This window comes from Panulirus ornatus, chromosome 3 (assembly GCF_036320965.1).
Source record: "Panulirus ornatus isolate Po-2019 chromosome 3, ASM3632096v1, whole genome shotgun sequence".
Taxonomy (NCBI): domain Eukaryota; kingdom Metazoa; phylum Arthropoda; class Malacostraca; order Decapoda; family Palinuridae; genus Panulirus; species Panulirus ornatus.
Genome location: NC_092226.1, coordinates 45,343,544 through 45,364,220, shown reverse-complemented (window position 1 = coordinate 45,364,220; position 20,677 = coordinate 45,343,544). Strand labels below are relative to the sequence as shown.

Here is a 20,677-nt window from a genome sequence, read left to right as displayed (position 1 = left end):
GCACGGCCACACACGCACATATACATATCTATACATTTCAACATTATATATATATATATATATATATATATATATATATATATATATATATATATATATATATATATATATATATATATTTTTTTTTTTTTTTTTTTTGCTTTGTCGCTGTCTCCCGCGTTTGCGAGGTAGCGCAAGGAAACAGATGAAAGAAATGGCCCAACCCACCCCCATACACATGCCTTGATTCAATCCACTGACAGCACGTCAACCCCGGTATACCACATCACTCCAATTCACTCTATTCTTTGCCCTCCTTTCACCCTCCTGCATGTTCAGGCCCCGATCACACAAAATCTTTTTCACTCCATCTTTCCACCTCCAATTAGGTCTCCCTCTTCTCCTCGTTCCCTCCACCTCCGACACATATATCCTCTTGGTCAATCTTTCCTCACTCATTCTCTCCATGTGACCAAACCACTTCAAAACACCCTCTTCTGCTCTCTCAACCATGCTCTTTTTATTTCCACACATCTCTCTTACCCTTACGTTACTTACTCGATCAAACCACCTCACACCACACATTGTCCTCAAACATCTCATTTCCAGCACATCCACCCTCCTGCGCACAACTCTATCCATAGTCTACGCCTCGCAACCATACAACATTGTTGGAACCACTATTCCTTCAAACATACCCATTTTTGCTTTCCGAGATAATGTTCTCGACTTCCACACATTCTTCAAGGCTCCCAGAATTTTCGCCCCCTCCCCCACCCTATGATCCACTTCTGCTTCCATGGTTCCATCCGCTGCCAGATCCACTCCCAGATATCTAAAACACTTCACTTCCTCCAGTTTTTCTCCATTCAAACTCACCTCCCAATTGACTTGACCCTCAACCCTACTGTACCTAATAACCTTGCTCTTATTCACATTTACTCTTAACTTTCTTCTTTCACACACTTTACCAAACTCAGTCACCAGCTTCTGCAGTTTCTCACATGAATCAGCCACCAGCGCTGTATCATCAGCGAACAACAACTGACTCACTTCCCAAGCTCTCTCATCCCCAAAAGACTTCATACTTGCCCCTCTTTCCAAAACTCTTGCATTCACCTCCCTAACAACCCCATCCATAAACAAATTAAACAACCATGGAGACATCACACACCCCTGCCGCAAACCTACATTCACTGAGAACCAATCACTTTCCTCTCTTCCTACACGTACACATGCCTTACATCCTCGATAAAAACTTTTCACTGCTTCTAACAACTTGCCTCCCACACCATATATTCTTAATACCTTCCAGAAAGCATCTCTATCAACTCTATCATATGCCTTCTCCAGATCCATAAATGCTACATACAAATCCATTTGCTTTTCTAAGTACTTCTCACATACATTCTTCAAAGAAAACACCTGATCCACACATCCTCTACCACTTCTGAAACCACACTGCTCTTCCCCAATCTGATGCTCTGTACATGCCTTCACCCTCTCAATCAATACCCTCCCATATAATTTGCCAGGAATACTCAACAAACTTATACCTCTGTAATTTGAGCACTCACTCTTATCCCCTTTGCCTTTGTACAATGGCACTATGCACGCATTCCGCCAATCCTCAGGCACCTCACCATGAGTCATACATACATTAAATAACCTTACCAACCAGTCAACAATACAGTCACCCCCTTTTTTAATAAATTCCACTGCAATACCATCCAAACCTGCTGCCTTGTCGGCTTTCATCTTCCGCAAAGCTTTTACTACCTCTTCTCTGTTTACCAACTCATTTTCCCTAATCCTCGCACTTTGCACACCACCTCGACCAAAACACCCTATATCTGCCACTCTATCATCAAACACATTCAACATATATAATATATATATATATATATATATATATATATATATATATATATATATATATATATTTTTTTTTTTATACCTCGTCGCTGTCTCCCGCGTTTGCGAGGTTTTTTTTTTTTTTTTTTTTTTTTTATACTTTGTCGCTGTCTCCCGCGTTTGCGAGGTAGCGCAAGGAAACAGACGAAAGAAATGGCCCAACCCCCCCCATACACATGTACATACACACGTCCACACACACAAATATACATACCTACACAGCTTTCCATGGTTTACCCCGGACGCTTCACATGCCTTGATTCAATCCACTGACAGCACGTCAACCCCTGTATACCACATCGATCCAATTCACTCTATTCCTTGCCCTCCTTTCACCCTCCTGCATGTTCAGGCCCCGATCACACAAAATCTTTTTCACTCCATCTTTCCACCTCCAATTTGGTCTCCCTCTTCTCCTCGTTCCCTCCACCTCCGACACATATATCCTCTTGGTCAATCTTTCCTCACTCATTCTCTCCATGTGCCCAAACCATTTTAAAACACCCTCTTCTGCTCTCTCAACCACGCTCTTTTTATTTCCACACATCTCTCTTACCCTTACGTTACTTACTCGATCAAACCACCTCACACCACACATTGTCCTCAAACATCTCATTTCCAGCACATCCATCCTCCTGCGCACAACTCTATCCATAGCCCACGCCTCGCAACCATACAACATTGTTGGAACTACTATTCCTTCAAACATACCCATTTTTGCTTTCCGGGATAATGTTCTCGACTTCCACACATTTTTCAAGGCTCCCAAAATTTTCGCCCCCTCCCCCACCCTATGATCCACTTCCGCTTCCATGGTTCCATCCGCTGACAGATCCACTCCCAGATATCTAAAACACTTCACTTCCTCCAGTTTTTCACCATTCAAACTCACCTCCCAATTGACTTGACCCTCAACCCTACTGTACCTAATAACCTTGCTCTTATTCACATTTACTCTTAACTTTCTTCTTCCACACACTTTACCAAACTCCGTCACCAGCTTCTGCAGTTTCTCACATGAATCCGCCACCAGCGCTGTATCATCAGCGAACAACAACTGACTCACTTCCCAAGCTCTCTCATCCCCAACAGACTTCATACTTGCCCCTCTTTCCAAGACTCTTGCATTTACCTCCCTAACAACCCCATCCATAAACAAATTAAACAACCATGGAGACATCACACACCCCTGCCGCAAACCTACATTCACTGAGAACCAATCACTTTCCTCTCTTCCTACACGTACACATGCCTTACATCCTCGATAAAAACTTTTCACTGCTTCTAACAACTTGCCTCCCACACCATATATTCTTAATACCTTCCACAGAGCATCTCTATCAACTCTATCATATGCCTTCTCCAGATCCATAAATGCTACATACAAATCCATTTGCTTTTCTAAGTATTTCTCACATACATTCTTCAAAGCAAACACCTGATCCACACATCCTCTACCACTTCTGAAACCACACTGCTCTTCCCCAATCTGATGCTCTGTACATGCCTTCACCCTCTCAATCAATACTCTCCCATATAATTTACCAGGAATACTCAACAAACTTATACCTCTGTAATTTGAGCACTCACTCTTATCCCCTTTGCCTTTGTACAATGGCACTATGCACGCATTCCGCCAATCCTCAGGCACCTCACCATGAGTCATACATACATTAAATAACCTTACCAACCAGTCAACAATACAGTCACCCCCTTTTTTAATAAATTCCACAGCAATACCATCCAAACCTGCTGCCTTGCCGGCTTTCATCTTCCGCAAAGCTTTTACTACCTCTTCTCTGTTTACCAAATCATTTTCCCTAACCCTCTCACTTTGCACACCACCTCGACCCAAACACCCTATATCTGCCACTCTGTCATCAGACACATTCAACAAACCTTCAAAATACTCATTCCATCTCCTTCTCACATCACCACTACTTGTTATCACCTCCCCATTTACGCCCTTCACTGAAGTTCCCATTTGCTCCCTTGTCTTACGCACCCTATTTACCTCCTTCCAGAACATCTTTTTATTCTCCCTAAAATTTACTGATAGTCTCTCACCCCAACTCTCATTTGCCCTTTTTTTCACCTCTTGCACCTTTCTCTTGACCTCCTATATATATATATATATTTTTTTTTTGCTTTGTCGCTGTCTCCCGCATTTGCGAGGTAGCGCAAGGAAACAGACGAAAGAAATGGCCCAACCCCCCCCATACACATGTTCATACACACGTCCACACACGCAAATATACATACCTACACAGCTTTCCATGGTTTACCCCAGACGCTTCACATGCCTTGATTCAATCCACTGACAGCACGTCAACCCCTGTATACCACATCGCTCCAATTCACTCTATTCCTTGCCCTCCTTTCACCCTCCTGCATGTTCAGGCCCCGATCACACAAAATCCTTTTCACTCCATCTTTCCACCTCCAATTTGGTCTCCCTCTTCTCCTCGTTCCCTCCACCTCCGACACATATATCCTCTTGGTCAATCTTTCCTCACTCATTCTCTCCATGTGCCCAAACCATTTCAAAACACCCTCTTCTGCTCTCTCAACCACACTCTTTTTATTTCCACACATCTCTCTCACCCTTACGTTACTTACTCGATCAAACCACCTCACATCACACATTGTCCTCAAACATCTCATTTCCAGAACATCCATCCTCCTGCGCACAACTCTATCCATAGCCCACGTCTCGCAACCATACAACATTGTTGGAACCACTATTCCTTCAAACATACCCATTTTTGCTTTCCGAGATAATGTTCTCGACTTCCACACATTCTTCAAGGCTCCCAGGATTTTCGCCCCCTCCCCTACCCTATGATCCACTTCCGCTTCCATGGTTCCATCCGCTGCCAGATCCACTCCCAGATATCTAAAACACTTTACTTCCTCCAGTTTTTCTCCATTCAAACTTACCTCCCAATTGACTTGACCCTGAACCCTACTGTACCTAATAACCTTGCTCTTATTCACATTTACTCTTAACTTTCTTCTTTCACACACTTTACCAAACTCAGTCACCAGCTTCTGGAGTTTCTCACATGAATCAGCCACCAGCGCTGTATCATCAGCGAACAACAACTGACTCACTTCCCAAGCTCTCCCATCCACAGCAGACTTCATACTTGCCCCTCTTTCCAAAACTCTTGCATTCACCTCCCTAACAACCCCATCCATAAACATATTAAACAACCATGGAGACATCACACACCCCTGCCGCAAACCTACATTCACTGAGAACCAATCACTTTCCTCTCTTCCTACACGTACACATGCCTTACATCCTCGATAAAAACTTTTCACTGCTTCTAACAACTTGCCTCCCACACCATATATTCTTAATACCTTCCACAGAGCATCTCTATCAACTCTATCATATGCCTTCTCCAGATCCATAAATGCTACATACAAATCCATTTGCTTTTCTAAGTATTTCTCACATACATTCTTCAAAGCAAACACCTGATCCACACATCCTCTACCACTTCTGAAACCACACTGCTCTTACCCAGTCTGATGCTCTGTACATGCCTTCACCGTCTCAATCAATACCCTCCCATATAATTTACCAGGAATACTCAACAAACTTATACCTCTGTAATTTGAGCACTCACTCTTATCCCCTTTGCCTTTGTACAATGGCACTATCCGCCAATCCTCAGGCACCTCACCATGAGTCAAACATACATTAAATAACCTTACCAACCAGTCAATAATACAGTCACCCCTTTTTTAATAAATTCCACTGCAATACCATCCAAACCTGCTGCCTTGCCGGCTTTCATTTTCTGCAAAGCTTTTACTACCTCTTCTCTGTTTACCAAATCATTTTCCCTAACCCTCTCACTTTGCACACCACCTCGACCAAAACACCCTATATCTGCCACTCTATCATCAAACACATTCAACAAACCTTCAAAATACTCACTCCGTCTCCTTCTCACATCACCACTACTTGTTATCACCTCCCCATTTGCGCCCTTCACTGAAGTTCCCATTTGCTCCCTTGCCTTACGCACTTTATTTACCTCCTTCCAGAACATCTTTTTATTCTCCCTAAAATTTAATGATACTCTCTCACCCCAACTCTCATTTGCCCTCTTTTTCACCTCTTGCACCTTTCTCTTGACCTCCTGTCTCTTTCCTTTATACATCTCCCACTCAATTGCATTTTTTCCCTGCAAAAATCGTCCAAATGCCTCTCTCTTCTCTTTCACTAATAATCTTACTTCTTCATCCCACCACTCACTACCCTTTCGAATCAACCCACCTCCCACTCTTCTCAAGCCACAAGCATCTTTTGCGCAATCCATCACTGATTCCCTAAATAAATCTCATTCCTCCCCCACTCCCCTTACTTCCATTGTTCTCACCTTTTTCCATTCTGTACTCAGTCTCTCTTGGTACTTCCTCACACAAGTCTCCATCCCAAGCTCACTTACTCTCACCACCCTCTTCACCCCAACATTCACTCTTCTTTTCTGAAAACCCATACAAATCTTCACCTTAGCCTCCACAAGATAATGATCAGACATCCCTCCACTTGCACCTCTCAGCACATTAACATCCAAAAGTCTCTCTTTCGCGCGCCTGTCAATTAACACATAATCCAATAATGCTCTCTGGCCATCTCTCCTACTTACATACGTAAGTTGATGGAGAGAGATGGGTGATTATTGGTGCATATGCACCTGGGCATGAGAAGAAAAATCATGAGAGGCAAGTGTTTTGGGAGCAGCTGAATGAGTGTGTTAGTGGTTTTGATGCACGAGACCGGGTTATAGTGATGGGTGATTTGAATGCAAAGGTGAGTAATGTGGCATTTGAGGGAATAATTGGTATACATGGGGTGTTCAGTGTTGTAAATGGAAATGGTGAAGAGCTTGTAGATTTATGTGCTGAAAAAGGACTGGTGATTGGGAATACCTGGTTTAAAAAGCAAGATATACATAAGTATACGTATGTAAGTAGGAGAGATGGCCAGAGAGCGTTATATATATATATATATATATATATATATATATATATATATATATATCCCTGGGGATAGGGGAGAAAGAATACTTCCCACGTATTCCCTGCGTGTTGTAGAAGGCGACTAAAAGGGGAGGGAGCGTGGGCTGGAAATCCTCCCGTCTCGTTTTTTTTTAATTTTCCAAAAGAGGGAACAGAGAATTGGGCCAGGTGAGGGTATTCCCTCAAAGGCCCAGTCCTCTGTTCTTAACGCTACCTCGCTAATGCGGGAAATGGCGAATAGTTTGAAAGAAAAGAAAGAAAGATATATATATATATATATATATATTTTTTTTTTTTTTTTTTTTTTTTTTTTTATACTTTGTCGCTGTCTCCCGCGTTTGCGAGGTAGCGCAAGGAAACAGACGAAAGAAATGGCCCAACCCCCCCCATACACATGTACATACACACGTCCACACACGCAAATATACATACCTACACAGCTTTCCATGGTTTACCCCGGACGCTTCACATGCCTTGATTCAATCCACTGACAGCACGTCAACCCCTGTATACCACATCGCTCCAATTCACTCTATTCCTTGCCCTCCTTTCACCCTCCTGCATGTTCAGGCCCCGATCACACAAAATCCTTTTCACTCCATCTTTCCACCTCCAATTTGGTCTCCCTCTTCTCCTCGTTCCCTCCACCTCCGACACATATATCCTCTTGGTCAATCTTTCCTCACTCATTCTCTCCATGTGCCCAAACCATTTCAAAACACCCTCTTCTGCTCTCTCAACCACGCTCTTTTTATTTCCACACATCTCTCTTACCCTTACGTTACTTACTCGATCAAACCACCTCACACCACACATTGTCCTCAAACATCTCATTTCCAGCACATCCATCCTCCTGCGCACAACTCTATCCATAGCCCACGCCTCGCAACCATACAACATTGTTGGAACTACTATTCCTTCAAACATACCCATTTTTGCTTTCCAGGATAATGTTCTCGACTTCCACACATTTTTCAAGGCTCCCAAAATTTTCGCCCCCTCCCCCACCCTATGATCCACTTCCGCTTCCATGGTTCCATCCGCTGACAGATCCACTCCCAGATATCTAAAACACTTCACTTCCTCCAGTTTTTCACCATTCAAACTCACCTCCCAATTGACTTGACCCTCAACCCTACTGTACCTAATAACCTTGCTCTTATTCACATTTACTCTTAACTTTCTTCTTCCACACACTTTACCAAACTCCGTCACCAGCTTCTGCAGTTTCTCACATGAATCCGCCACCAGCGCTGTATCATCAGCGAACAACAACTGACTCACTTCCCAAGCTCTCTCATCCCCAACAGACTTCATACTTGCCCCTCTTTCCAAAACTCTTGCATTTACCTCCCTAACAACCCCATCCTTTATACAGACATATAAAGGTACATGTTTGAGGACAATGTGTGGTGTGAGGTGGTTTGATCGAGTAAGTAATGTAAGGGTAAGAGAGATGTGTGGAAATAAAAAGAGCGTTGTTAAGAGAGCAGAAGAGGGTGTTTTGAAATGGTTTGGGCACATGGAGAGAATTAGTGAGGAAAGATTGACCAAGAGGATATATGTGTCGGAGGTGGAGGGAACGAGGAGAAGTGGGAGACCAAATTGGAGGTGGAAAGATGGAGTGAAAAAGATTTTGAGTGATCGGGGCCTGAACATGCAGGAGGGTGAAAGACGGGCAAGGAATAGAGTGAATTGGATCTATGTGGTATACCGGGGTTGACGTGCTGTCAGTGGATTGAATCAGGGCATGTGAAGCGTGTGGGGTAAACTATGGAAAGTGGTGTGGGGCCTGGATGTGGAAAGGGAGCTGTGGTTTCGGGCATTATTGCATGACAGCTAGAGACTGAGTGTGAACGAATGGGGGCTTTGTTGCGCTACCTCGCACACATGAGGGGGGGAGGGGGATGGTATTCCATGTGTGGCGAGGTGGCGATGGAAATGAATAAAGGCAGACAGTGTGAATTGTGTGCATGGGTATATATGTATGTGTCTGTGTGTGTATATATATGTGTACATTGAGATGTATAGGTATGTATATTTGCATGTGTGGACGGGTATGTATATACATGTGTATGGGGGTGGGTTGGGCCATTTCTTTCGTCTGTTTCCTTGCGCTACCTCGCAAACGCGGGGGACAGCGACAAAGCAAAATAAATAAAGGTTCATAATTCATACTTGCTGCCTTTATTCATTACCGTCACCACCCCGCCACACGAAATGACAACCCACTCCCCCCACATGTGTGCGAGGTAGTGCTAGGAAAAGACAACAAATGTCACACTCGTTCACACTTAGTCTCTAACTGTCATGTATAATGCACCGAAACCACAGCTCCCTTTCCATATCCAGGCCCCACAAAACTTTCCATGGTTTACCCCAGACACTTCACATGCCCTGGTTCAATCCACTCACAGCACATCGACGCAGGTATACCACATCGTTCCAATTCACTCTATTCCTTGCAGGCGTTTCACATTCCTGTATGCTCAGACCCAAATCACTCAAAAATCTTTTTCACTCCATCCTTCCACCTCCGATTTGGTCCCCCACATCTCCTCCTTCCCTCCACCTCTGACATATATGTCCTCTTTGTCAATCTTTCCTCACTCATTCTCTCCACATCATCAAACCACTTCAATACACCCTCTTCTGCTCTCTCAACCACATTCTTTTTGTTACCACATATCTCTCTTACCCTTTCACTACTTAATCGATCAAATTAACTCACACCACATACTGTCCTTAAACATTTCATTTCCAACACATCCACCCTTCATCGCACAACCCTATCTATAGCCCATGCCTCGCAACCATATAACATTCTTGGAACCACTATTCCTTCAAACATACCCATTTTTGCTCTCCGAGATAACCTTCTCGCCTTCCACACATTTCAACACTACCAGAACCTCGCCCCCTTCCCCACCCTGTGACTCACTTTCGCTTCTATTGTTCCATCTGCTGCCAAATACACTCCCAGATAGGTAAAACACTTCACTTCCTCCAGTTTTCTTCATTGAAAGTTACCTCCCAATTAACTTGTTCCTAAACCCTACAGAACCTAATATCCTTCCTCTTATTCATATTTACTCTCAGCTTTCTTCTTTCACACACTTTACCAAACTCAGTCACCAACTTTTGCAGTTACTCACCAGAACCAGCCACCAGCGCTGTATCATCAGCGAACAACAACTGACTCACTTACCAAGCCCTCTCATCTACAACAGACTGTATACTTGACTCTCTCTCCATAACTCTTGCATTCACCTCCCTAACAACCCCATCCATAAACAAATTAAACAACCACTATGGAGACATCATGCACCCCTGCCGCCAATTGATATTCACTGGGAACCAATCACTTTCCTCTCTTCCTACTCGCACACATGCCTTACATCCTCAATAAAAACTTTTAACTGCTTCTAGCAACTTGCCTCCCACACCATATACACTTAATACCTTGTACAGAGCATCTCCATCAACTCTATCATATGTCTTCTCCAGATCCATGAATGCTACATGCAAATCGATTTGTTTTTCTAAGTATTTCTCACATAAATTCTTCAAAGCAGACACCTGATCCACACATCCTCTACCACTTCTGAAACCACACTGCTCTTTCCCAGCAGATTTGGCAGCGGATGGAACCATGGAAGTGGAAGTGAATCATGGGGTGGGGGAGGGGGCGAAAGTTCTGGGAGCGTTGAAAAATGTGTGGAGGTCAAGAAAGTTATCTTGGAAAGCAAAAATGGGTATGTCTGAAGGAATAGTGGTTCCAACAATGTTATATGGTTGCGAGGCATGGGCTATAGACAGAGTTGTGCGGAAGAGGGTGGATGTGCTGGAAATGGCATGTTTGAGGACAATACGTGCTGTGATGTGGTTTGATCGAGTAAGTAATGAGAGGGTAAAAGAGATGTGTGGTAATAAAACGAGTGTGGTCAAGAGAGCAGAAGAGGGTGTTTTGAAATGGTTTGGTCACATGGAGAGAGTGAGTGGGGAAAGATTGACAAAGAGGATATATGTGTCAGAGGTGAAGGGAACGAGAAGTGGGAGACCAAACTGGAGGTGGAAGGATGGAGTGAAAAAGATTTTGGGTGATTTGGGTCTGAGCATACAGGAATGTGAAAGGCGTGCAAGGAATAGAGTGAATTGGAATGATGTGGTATACCTGCATCGATGTGCTATCAGTGGGGCCTGAACATGCAGGAGGGTGAAAGGTATACCAGGGTCGATGTGCTGTCAATGGATTGAACCAGGGCATGTGAAGCGTCTGGGGTAAACCATGGAAAGTTCTGTGGGGCCTGAATGCAGAAAGAAAGCTGTGGTTTCGGTGCATTATGCATGACAGCTAGAGACTGAGTGTGAACGCATGTGGCCTTTGTTGTCTTTTCCTAGTGCTAACTCGTGCACATGCTGGGGAGGGGGTTGTTATTTCATGTGTGGCAGGGTGGCGATGGGAATGAATAAAGGCAGACTATGAATTACATACATGTGTATATACATGTATATGTCTATGTGTGTATATATATATATGTATACACTGAGATGCATCTGGATGTTATTATTATTATTTTGCTTTGTCGCTGTCTCCCGCGTTAGCGAGGCAGCGCAAGGAAACAGATGAAAGAATGGCCCAATCCACCCACATACACATGTATATACATACACATCCACACACGAAAATATACATACCTATGCATCTCAACGTTTACATATATATACACACACAGACATATACATATATACACATACACATAATTCATAGTCTGCCTTTATTCATTCCCAACGCTGATGATACAGCGCTGGTGGCTGATTCATGTGAGAAACTGCAGAAGCTGGTGACTGACTTTGGTAAAGTGTGTGAAAGAAGAAAGCTGAGAGAAAATGTGAATAACAGCAAGGTTATTAGGTACAGTAGGGTTGAGGGACAAGTCAATTGGGGGTAAGTTTGAATGGAGAAAAACTGGAGGAAGTGAAGTGTTTTAGATATCTGGGAGTGGATATGGCAGCGGATGGAACCATGGAAGCGGAAGTGAATCATAGGGTGGGGGAGGGGGCGAAAGTTCTGAGAGCGCTGAAGAATGTGTGGAAGTCGAGAACATTATCTCGGAAAGCAAAAATGGGTATGTTTGAAGGAATAGTGGTTCCAACAATGTTATATGGTTGCGAGGTGTGGGCTATAGATAGAGTTGTGCAGAGGAGAGTGGACGTGCTGGAAATGAGATGTTTGAGGACAATATGTGGTGTGAGGTGGTTTGATCGAGTAAGTAATGAAAGGGTAAGAGAAATGTGTGGTAATAAAAAGAGTGTGGTTGAGAAAGCAGAAGAGGGTGTTTTGAAATGGTCTGGTCACATGGAGAGAATGAGTGAGGAAAGCTTGACAAAGAGGATATATGTGTCAGAGGTGGAGGGAATGAGGAGAAGTGGGAGACCAAATTGGAGGTGGAAAGATGGAATGAAAAAGATTTTGAGTGATCGGGGCCTGAACATGCAGGAGGGTGAAAGATGTGCAAGGAATAGAGTGAATTGGAATGATGTGGTATACCGGGGTCGACGTGCTGTCAATGGATTGAACCAGGGCATGTGAAGCGTCTGGGGCAAACCATGGAAAGTTTTGTGGGGCCTAGATGTGGAAAGGGAGCTGTGGTTTCAGTGCATTATTACATGACAGCTAGAGACTGAGTGTGAACAAATGTGGCCTTTGTTGTCTTTTCCTAGCGCTACCTCACACACGAGGGGGAGGCGGTTGTTATTTCATGTGTGGTGGGGTGGCAATGGGAATGAATAAAGGCAGACAGTATGAATTATGTACATGTGTATATATATATATATATATATATATATATATATATATATGTCTGTGTGTGTATATATAGGTATACGTTGAGATGTATAGGTATGTATATTTGCATGTGTGGGCGTGTATGTGTGTACATGTGTATGTGGGTGGGTTGGGCCATTCTTTCATCTGTTTCTTTGTGCTACCTCGCTAACACGGGAGACAGTGACAAAGCAAATAAATAAATATACAATGCAAATGTAAATACAATATAATGATAATGAAAAAAAATTCATGGTTTCAGTACATTATACCTATCAGCTACCCAGTTGGAGCATTAGGAAGATATAACAGGTAAAAGTAGTCAGTAAGACCATTAGGTTAGAGCCTCTGGAAACACTGATAGGAGTTACCCTTGGCCAGTGGCCTTATAATGGTGAAGCACTAAAGGATAAGAAATGGCACTGAAGTTCAGTGGTTACAGAGATTCTTTAGCCACGGTTATCCCCTTGAGGAAGTTCCCTAAAGGAAACAAGTGTCAGAGATACAGATAGACAGATACAGGCCATTTCTTCATGTGTTCTTTGCATTAATGCAAGAAACAGTGAACATGTATGAAAAAAGTAAAGAAGAAAAGGTGATGAAAATACGAGGAGTTAAAAAGTAAATGAAAATGTGCATGGAGGAAAGACTGTTAATAAGGAAGATGAAAGGCTGGTGAAGGTAATCAGGGGAAGATTGAGTGAAAGTAAGTTGCAAGGCTGATCATCAAAAATTTAGAAAATATGACATGTGAAATGCAAAGAAATAAAGGCATTTCTGTTGATGACACCTAGGAAATCATTACTGACTGTAAGCATCAGAAATTTTTTGTGCATTTGGGTGTAAAAGGTACAATGGAGCAGAAAATTCTATTAATTTCATCATAATGATCATATATGTATAAGGTAAGGCTATATGGAAGTCAGGTGAAAATATGCTTCTGCTCTATCACATGAAAAGATGACCAGTTAATACATCTAATCCATCCCATGGAATTAGGAACAGAGTCTAAAGCATATAACATTAAAAGTGACATAAACAAAATGCAGACACAACTCCTATAAAATTGACTAAGTCACACAAAGAACTGCAATACCCTGGACTACTGGAAAACAGAGCTATGTTACAAAAAGTATTTCAATACTCAACAACTCATGGAAAACAGAACTATGTTACAAAAAGTATTTCAATACCCAACAACTCACGTGTAACATTAGTCCTTTCAGTACGTATGGCAGCATCTGACCACATGTGCTCTCGAATTGGGCCTGTTCCAGTGTGGAGGCGCACACGGAAGTCATACTGGACATATGCATAAAGGTTGCTAATGGTTTTACTGAAGACTTCTGATTCAAAACGATCTGGGCTGACCTTCCATATCTTAACCTGAGTGAAAATAATCAAAATACATAAAAAATAAATAAAGGTTCATAGCTAATACTTTCCAATTATATTTCCAAATACATTCACATTCTCTCTCTGCTCTTTTTCCATTGCTTAAGATTTTAATCTCACAAAACTTTCCACATTATTAATAGAAGCATGTACAAAACAAATACTTCCAATACAATCGCTAACTCTTTCTCTTTACATGCACAAACAAACAAATTACAAACAAACACACACACACACACACACACACACACACACACACACACATATGTGTTATCTATTTATTTATCTATTTTGCTTTGTCGCTGTCTCCCACGTTAGCGAGGTAGCGCAAGGATACAGACGAAAGAAATGGCCCAACCCACCCACATACACATGTATATACATACACGTCCACACACGCAAATATACATACCTATACATTTCAATGTATACATATATATACACACACAGACATATACATATATACACATGTACATAATTCATATTGTCTGCCTTTATTCATTCCCATCGCCACCCTGCCACATATGGAATAACAACTACCTCCCCCATCATGTGTGCGAGGTAGCGCTAGGAAAAGACAACAAAGGCCACATTCGTTCACACTCAGTCTCTAGCTGTCATGTAATAATGAACCGAAACTACAGCTCCCTTTCCACATCCAGGCCCCACAGAACGTTCCATGGTTTACCCCAGACGCTTCACAGGCCCAGGTTCAATCCATTGACAGCACGTCGACCCAGGTATACCACATCGTTCCAATTCACTCTATTCCTTGCCCGCCTTTCACCCTCCTGCATGTTCGGGCCCCGATCACTCACAATCTTTTTCACTCCATTTTTCCACCTCCAATTTGGTCTCCCACCTCTCCTCATTCCCTCCACCTCTGACACATATATCCTCTTGGTCAATCTTTCCTCTCATTCTCTCCATGTGACCAAACCATTTCAAAACACCCTCTTCTGCTTTCTCAACCACACTCTTTTCATTTCCACACATCTCACTCAGCCTTACATTACTTACTCAATCAAACCACCTCACACCACATATTGTCCTCAAACATCTCACTTCCAGCACATCCACCCTCCTGCGCACAACTCTATCCATAGCCCATGCCTTGCAACCATACAACATTGTTGGAAACACTATTCCTTCAAACATACCCATTTTTGCCTTCCGAGATAGTGTTCTCGACTTCCAAACATTCTTCAAGGCTCCCAGCATTTTCGCCCCCTCCCCCGCCCTATGATTCACTTCCGCTTCCATGGTTCCATCCTCTGCCAGATCCACTCCCAAATATCTAAAACACTTCACTTCCTCAAGTTTTTGTCCATTATAACTTACCTCCCAATTTACTTGACATATATATATATATATATATATATATATATATATATATATATATATATATAGTGGTGATGTGAAAAGGAGATGGAGTGAGTATTTTGAAGGTTTGTTGAATGTGTTTGATGATAGAGTGGCAGATATAGGGTGTTTTGGTCGAGGTGGTGTGCAAAGTGAGAGGGTTAGGGAAAATGATTTGGTAAACAGAGAAGAGGGAGTGAAAGCTTTGCGGAAGATGAAAGCCGGCAAGGCAGCAGGTTTGGATGGTATTGCAGTGGAATTTATTAAAAAAGGGGGTGACTGTATTGTTGACTGGTTGGTAAGGTTATTTAATGTATGTATGACTCATGGTGAGGTGCCTGAGGATTGGCGGAATGCATGCATAGTGCCATTGTACAAAGGCAAAGGGGATAAGAGTGAGTGCTCAAATTACAGAGGTATAAGTTTGTTGAGTATTCCTGGTAAATTATATGGGAGGGTATTGATTGAGACGGTGAAGGCATGTACAGAGCATCAGATTGGGGAAGAGCAGTGTGGTTTCAGAAGTGGTAGAGGATGTGTGGATCAGGTGTTTGCTTTGAAGAATGTATGTGAGAAATACTTAGAAAAGCAAATGGATTTGTATGTAGCATTTATGGATCTGGAGAAGGCATATGATAGAGTTGATAGAGATGCTCTGTGGAAGGTATTAAGAATATATGGTGTGGGAGGCAAGTTGTTAGAAGCAGTGAAAAGTTTTTATCGAGGATGTAAGGCATGTGTACGTGTAGGAAGAGAGGAAAGTGATTGGTTCTCAGTGAATGTAGGTTTGCGGCAAGGGTGTGTGATGTCTCCATGGTTGTTTAATTTGTTTATGGATGGGGTTGTTAGGGAGGTAAATGCAAGAGTTTTGGAAAGAGGGGCAAGTATGAAGTCTGTTGGGGATGAGAGAGCTTGGGAAGTGAGTCAGTTGTTGTTCGCTGATGATACAGCGCTGGTGGCTGATTCATGTGAGAAACTGCAGAAGCTGGTGACTGACTTTGGTAAAGTGTGTGGAAGAAGAAAGTTAAGAGTAAATGTGAATAAGAGCAAGGTTATTAAGTACAGTAGGGTTGAGGGTCAAGTCAATTGGGAGGTGAGTTTGAATGGAGAAAAACTGGAGGAAGTGAAGTGTTTTAGATATCTGGGAGTGGATCTGGCAGCGGATGGAACCATGGGAGCGGAAGTGGATCATAGGGTGGGGGAGGGGGCGAAAATTCTGGGGGCCTTGAAGAATGTGTGGAAGTCGAGAACATTATCTCGGAAAGCAAAAATGGGTATGTTTGAAGGAATAGTGGTTCCAACAATGTTGTATGGTTGTGAGGCGTGGGCTATGGATAGAGTTGTGCGCAGGAGGATGGATGTGCTGGAAATGAGATGTTTGAGGACAATGTGTGGTGTGAGGTGGTTTGATCGAGTGAGTAACATAAGGGTAAGAGAGATGTGTGGAAATAAAAAGAGCGTGGTTGAGAGAGCAGAAGAGGGTGTTTTGAAGTGGTTTGGGCACATGGAGAGGATGAGTGAGGAAAGATTGACCAAGAGGATATATGTGTCGGAGGTGGAGGGAGCAAGGAGAAGAGGGAGACCAAATTGGAGGTGGAAAGATGGAGTGAAAAAGATTTTGTGTGATCGGGGCCTGAACATGCAGGAGGGTGAAAGGAGGGCAAGGAATAGAGTGAATTGGAGCGATGTGGTATACCGGGGTTGACGTGCTGTCAGTGGATTGAATCAAGGCATGTGAAGCGTCTGGGGTAAACCATGGAAAGCTGTGTAGGTATGTATATTTGCGTGTGTGGACGTATGTATATACATGTGTATGGGGGGGGTTGGGCCATTTCTTTCGTCTGTTTCCTTGCGCTACCTCGCAAACGCGGGAGAGAGCGACAAAGTATAAAAAAAAAAAAATATCTATATATATATATTTTTTTTTTTTTTTTTTTTTATACTTTGTCGCTGTCTCCCGCGTTTGCGAGGTAGCGCAAGGAAACAGACGAAAGAAATGGCCCAACCCCCCCCCCCATACACATGTACATACACACGTCCACACACGCAAATATACATACCTACACAGCTTTCCATGGTTTACCCCAGACGCTTCACATGCCTTGATTCAATCCACTGATAGCACGTCAACCCCTGTATACCACATCGCTCCAATTCACTCTATTCCTTGCCCTCCTTTCACCCTCCTGCATGTTCAGGCCCCGATCACACAAAATCTTTTTCACTCCATCTTTCCACCTCCAATTTGGTCTCCCTCTTCTCCTCGTTCCCTCCACCTCCGACACATATATCCTCTTGGTCAATCTTTCCTCACTCATTCTCTCCATGTGCCCAAACCATTTCAAAACACCCTCTTCTGCTCTCTCAACCACGCTCTTTTTATTTCCACACATCTCTCTTACCCTTACGTTACTTACTCGATCAAACCACCTCACACCACACATTTTCCTCAAACATCTCATTTCCAGCACATCCATCCTCCTGTGCACATCTCTATGTATAACCCACGCCTCGCAACCATACAACATTGTTGGAACCACTATTCCTTCAAACATACCCATTTTTGCTTTCCGAGATAATGTTCTCGACTTCCACACATTTTTCAAGGCTCCCAAAATTTTCGCCCCCTCCCCCACCCTATGATCCACTTCCGCTTCCATGGTTCCATCCACTGACAGATCCACTCCCAGATATCTAAAACACTTCACTTCCTCCAGTTTTTCTCCATTCAAACTCACCTCCCAATTAACTTGACCCTCACCCCTACTGTACCTAATAACCTTGCTCTTATTCACATTTACTCTTAACTTTCTTCTTCCACACACTTTACCAAACTCAGTCACCAGCTTCTGCAGTTTCTCACATGAATCAGCCACCAGCGCTGTATCATCAGCGAACAACAACTGACTCACTTCCCAAGCTCTCCCATCCCCAACAGACTTCATACTTGCCCCTCTTTCCAGGACTCTTGCATTTACCTCCCTAACAACCCCATCCATAAACAAATTAAACAATCATGGAGACATCACACACCCCTGCCGCAAACCTACATTCACTGAGAACCAATCACTTTCCTCTCTTCCTACACGTACACATGCCTTACATCCTCGATAAAAACTTTTCACTGTTTCTAACAACTTGCCTCCAACACCATATATTCTTAATACCTTCCACAGAGCATCTCTATCAACTCTATCATATGCCTTCTCCAGATCCATAAATGCTACATACAAATCCATTTGCTTTTCTAAGTATTTCTCACATACATTCTTCAAAGCAAACACCTGATCCACACATCCTCTACCACTTCTGAAACCACATTGCTCTTCCCCAATCTGATGCTCTGTACATGCCTTCACCCTCTCAATCAATACCCTCCCATATAGTTTACCAGGAATACTCAACAAACTTATACCTCTGTAATTTGAGCACTCACTCTTATCCCCTTTGCCTTTGTAAAATGGCACTATGCACGCATTTCGCCAATCCTCAGGCACCTCACCATGAGTCATACATACATTAAATAACCTTACCAACCAGTCAATAATACAGTCACCCCCTTTTTTAATAAATTCCACTGCAATACCATCCAAACCTGCTGCCTTGCCGGCTTTCGTCTTCCGCAAAGCTTTTACTACCTCTTCTCTGTTTACTAAATCATTTTCCCTAACCCTCTCACTTTGCACACCACTTCGACCAAAACACCCTATATATATATATATATATATATATATATATATATATATATATATATTCTTTCACCCCTATCCCTGGGGATAGGGGTGAAAGAATACTTCCCTCGCATTCCTCGCGTGTCGTAGAAGGCGACTAGAGGGGACGGGAGCGGGGGGCCAGAAATCCTCCCCTCCTTGTATTTCTTTTTATAACTTTCTAAAATGGGAAACAGAAGAAGGAGTCACGCGGGGAGTGCTCATCATCCTCGAAGGCTCAGACTGGGGTGTCTAAATGTGTTTTGATTGTAACCAAGATGTGAAAAAAGGAGAGATAAGTAATATGTTTGAGGAAAGGAACCTGGATGTTTTGGCTCTGAGTGAAACGAAGCTCAAGGGTAAAGGGGAAGAGTGGTTTGGGAATGTCTTGGGAGTAAAGTCAGGGGTTAGTGAGAGGACAAGAGGAAGGGAAGGAGTAGCAGTACTCCTGAAACAGGAGTTGTGGGAGTACGTGATAGAATGTAAGAAAGTAAATTCTCGATTAATATGTGTAAAACTGAAAGTTGATGGAGATAGATGGGTGATTATTGGTGCATATGCACCTGGGCATGAGAAGAAAGATCATGAGAGGCAAGTGTTTTGGGAGCAGCTGAATGAGTGTGTTAGTGGTTTTGATGCACGAGACCGGGTTATAGTGATGGGTGATTTGAATGCAAAGGTGAGTAATGTGGCAGTTGAGGGAATAATTGGTATACATGGGGTGTTCAGTGTTGTAAATGGAAATGGTGAAGAGCTTGTAGATTTATGTGCTGAAAAAGGACTGGTGATTGGGAATACCTGGTTTAAAAAGTGAGATATACATAAGTATACGTATGTAAGTAGGAGAGATGGCCAGAGAGCGTTATTGGATTACGTGTTAATTGACAGGTGCGCGAAAGAGAGACTTTTGGATGTTAATGTGCAGAGAGGTGCAAGTGGAGGGATGTCTGATCATTATCTTGTGGAGGCTAAGGTGAAGACTTGTATGGGTTTTCAGAAAAGAAGAGTGAATGTTGGGGTGAAGAGGGTGGTGAGAGTAAGTGAGCTTGGGAAGGAGACTTGTGTGAGGAAGTAACAGGAGAGACTGAGTACAGAATGGAAAAAGGTGAGAACAATGGAAGTAAGGGGAGTGGGGGAAGAATGGGATGTATTTAGGGAATCAGTGATGGATTGCGCAAAAGATGCTTGTGGCATGAGAAGAGTGGGAGGTGGGTTGATTCGAAAGGGTAGTGAATGGTGGGATGAAGAAGTGAGATTATTAGTGAAAGAGAAGAGAGAGGCATTTGGATGATTTTTGCAAGGAAAAAATGCAATTGAGTGGGAGATGTATAAAAGAAAGAGACAGGAGCTCAAGAGAAAGGTGCAAGAGGTGAAAAAGAGGGCAAATGAGAGTTGGGGTGAGAGAGTATCATTAAATTTTAGGGAGAATAAAAAGATGTTCTGGAAGGAG

General features: G+C 42.9%; 1 protein-coding gene across 1 annotated transcript in view; it reads right to left on the bottom strand.

Annotated features, from left to right (window-relative positions):
- Positions 1-20,677, bottom strand: part of LOC139762511 (uncharacterized) — an 854,543-nt gene that overhangs the window by 382,975 nt on the left and 450,891 nt on the right. The window contains exon 11 of the mRNA XM_071687495.1: positions 13,966-14,146. Coding sequence (XP_071543596.1) covers positions 13,966-14,146 — 181 coding nt within the window. The remainder of the gene's footprint in view (positions 1-13,965; positions 14,147-20,677) is intronic.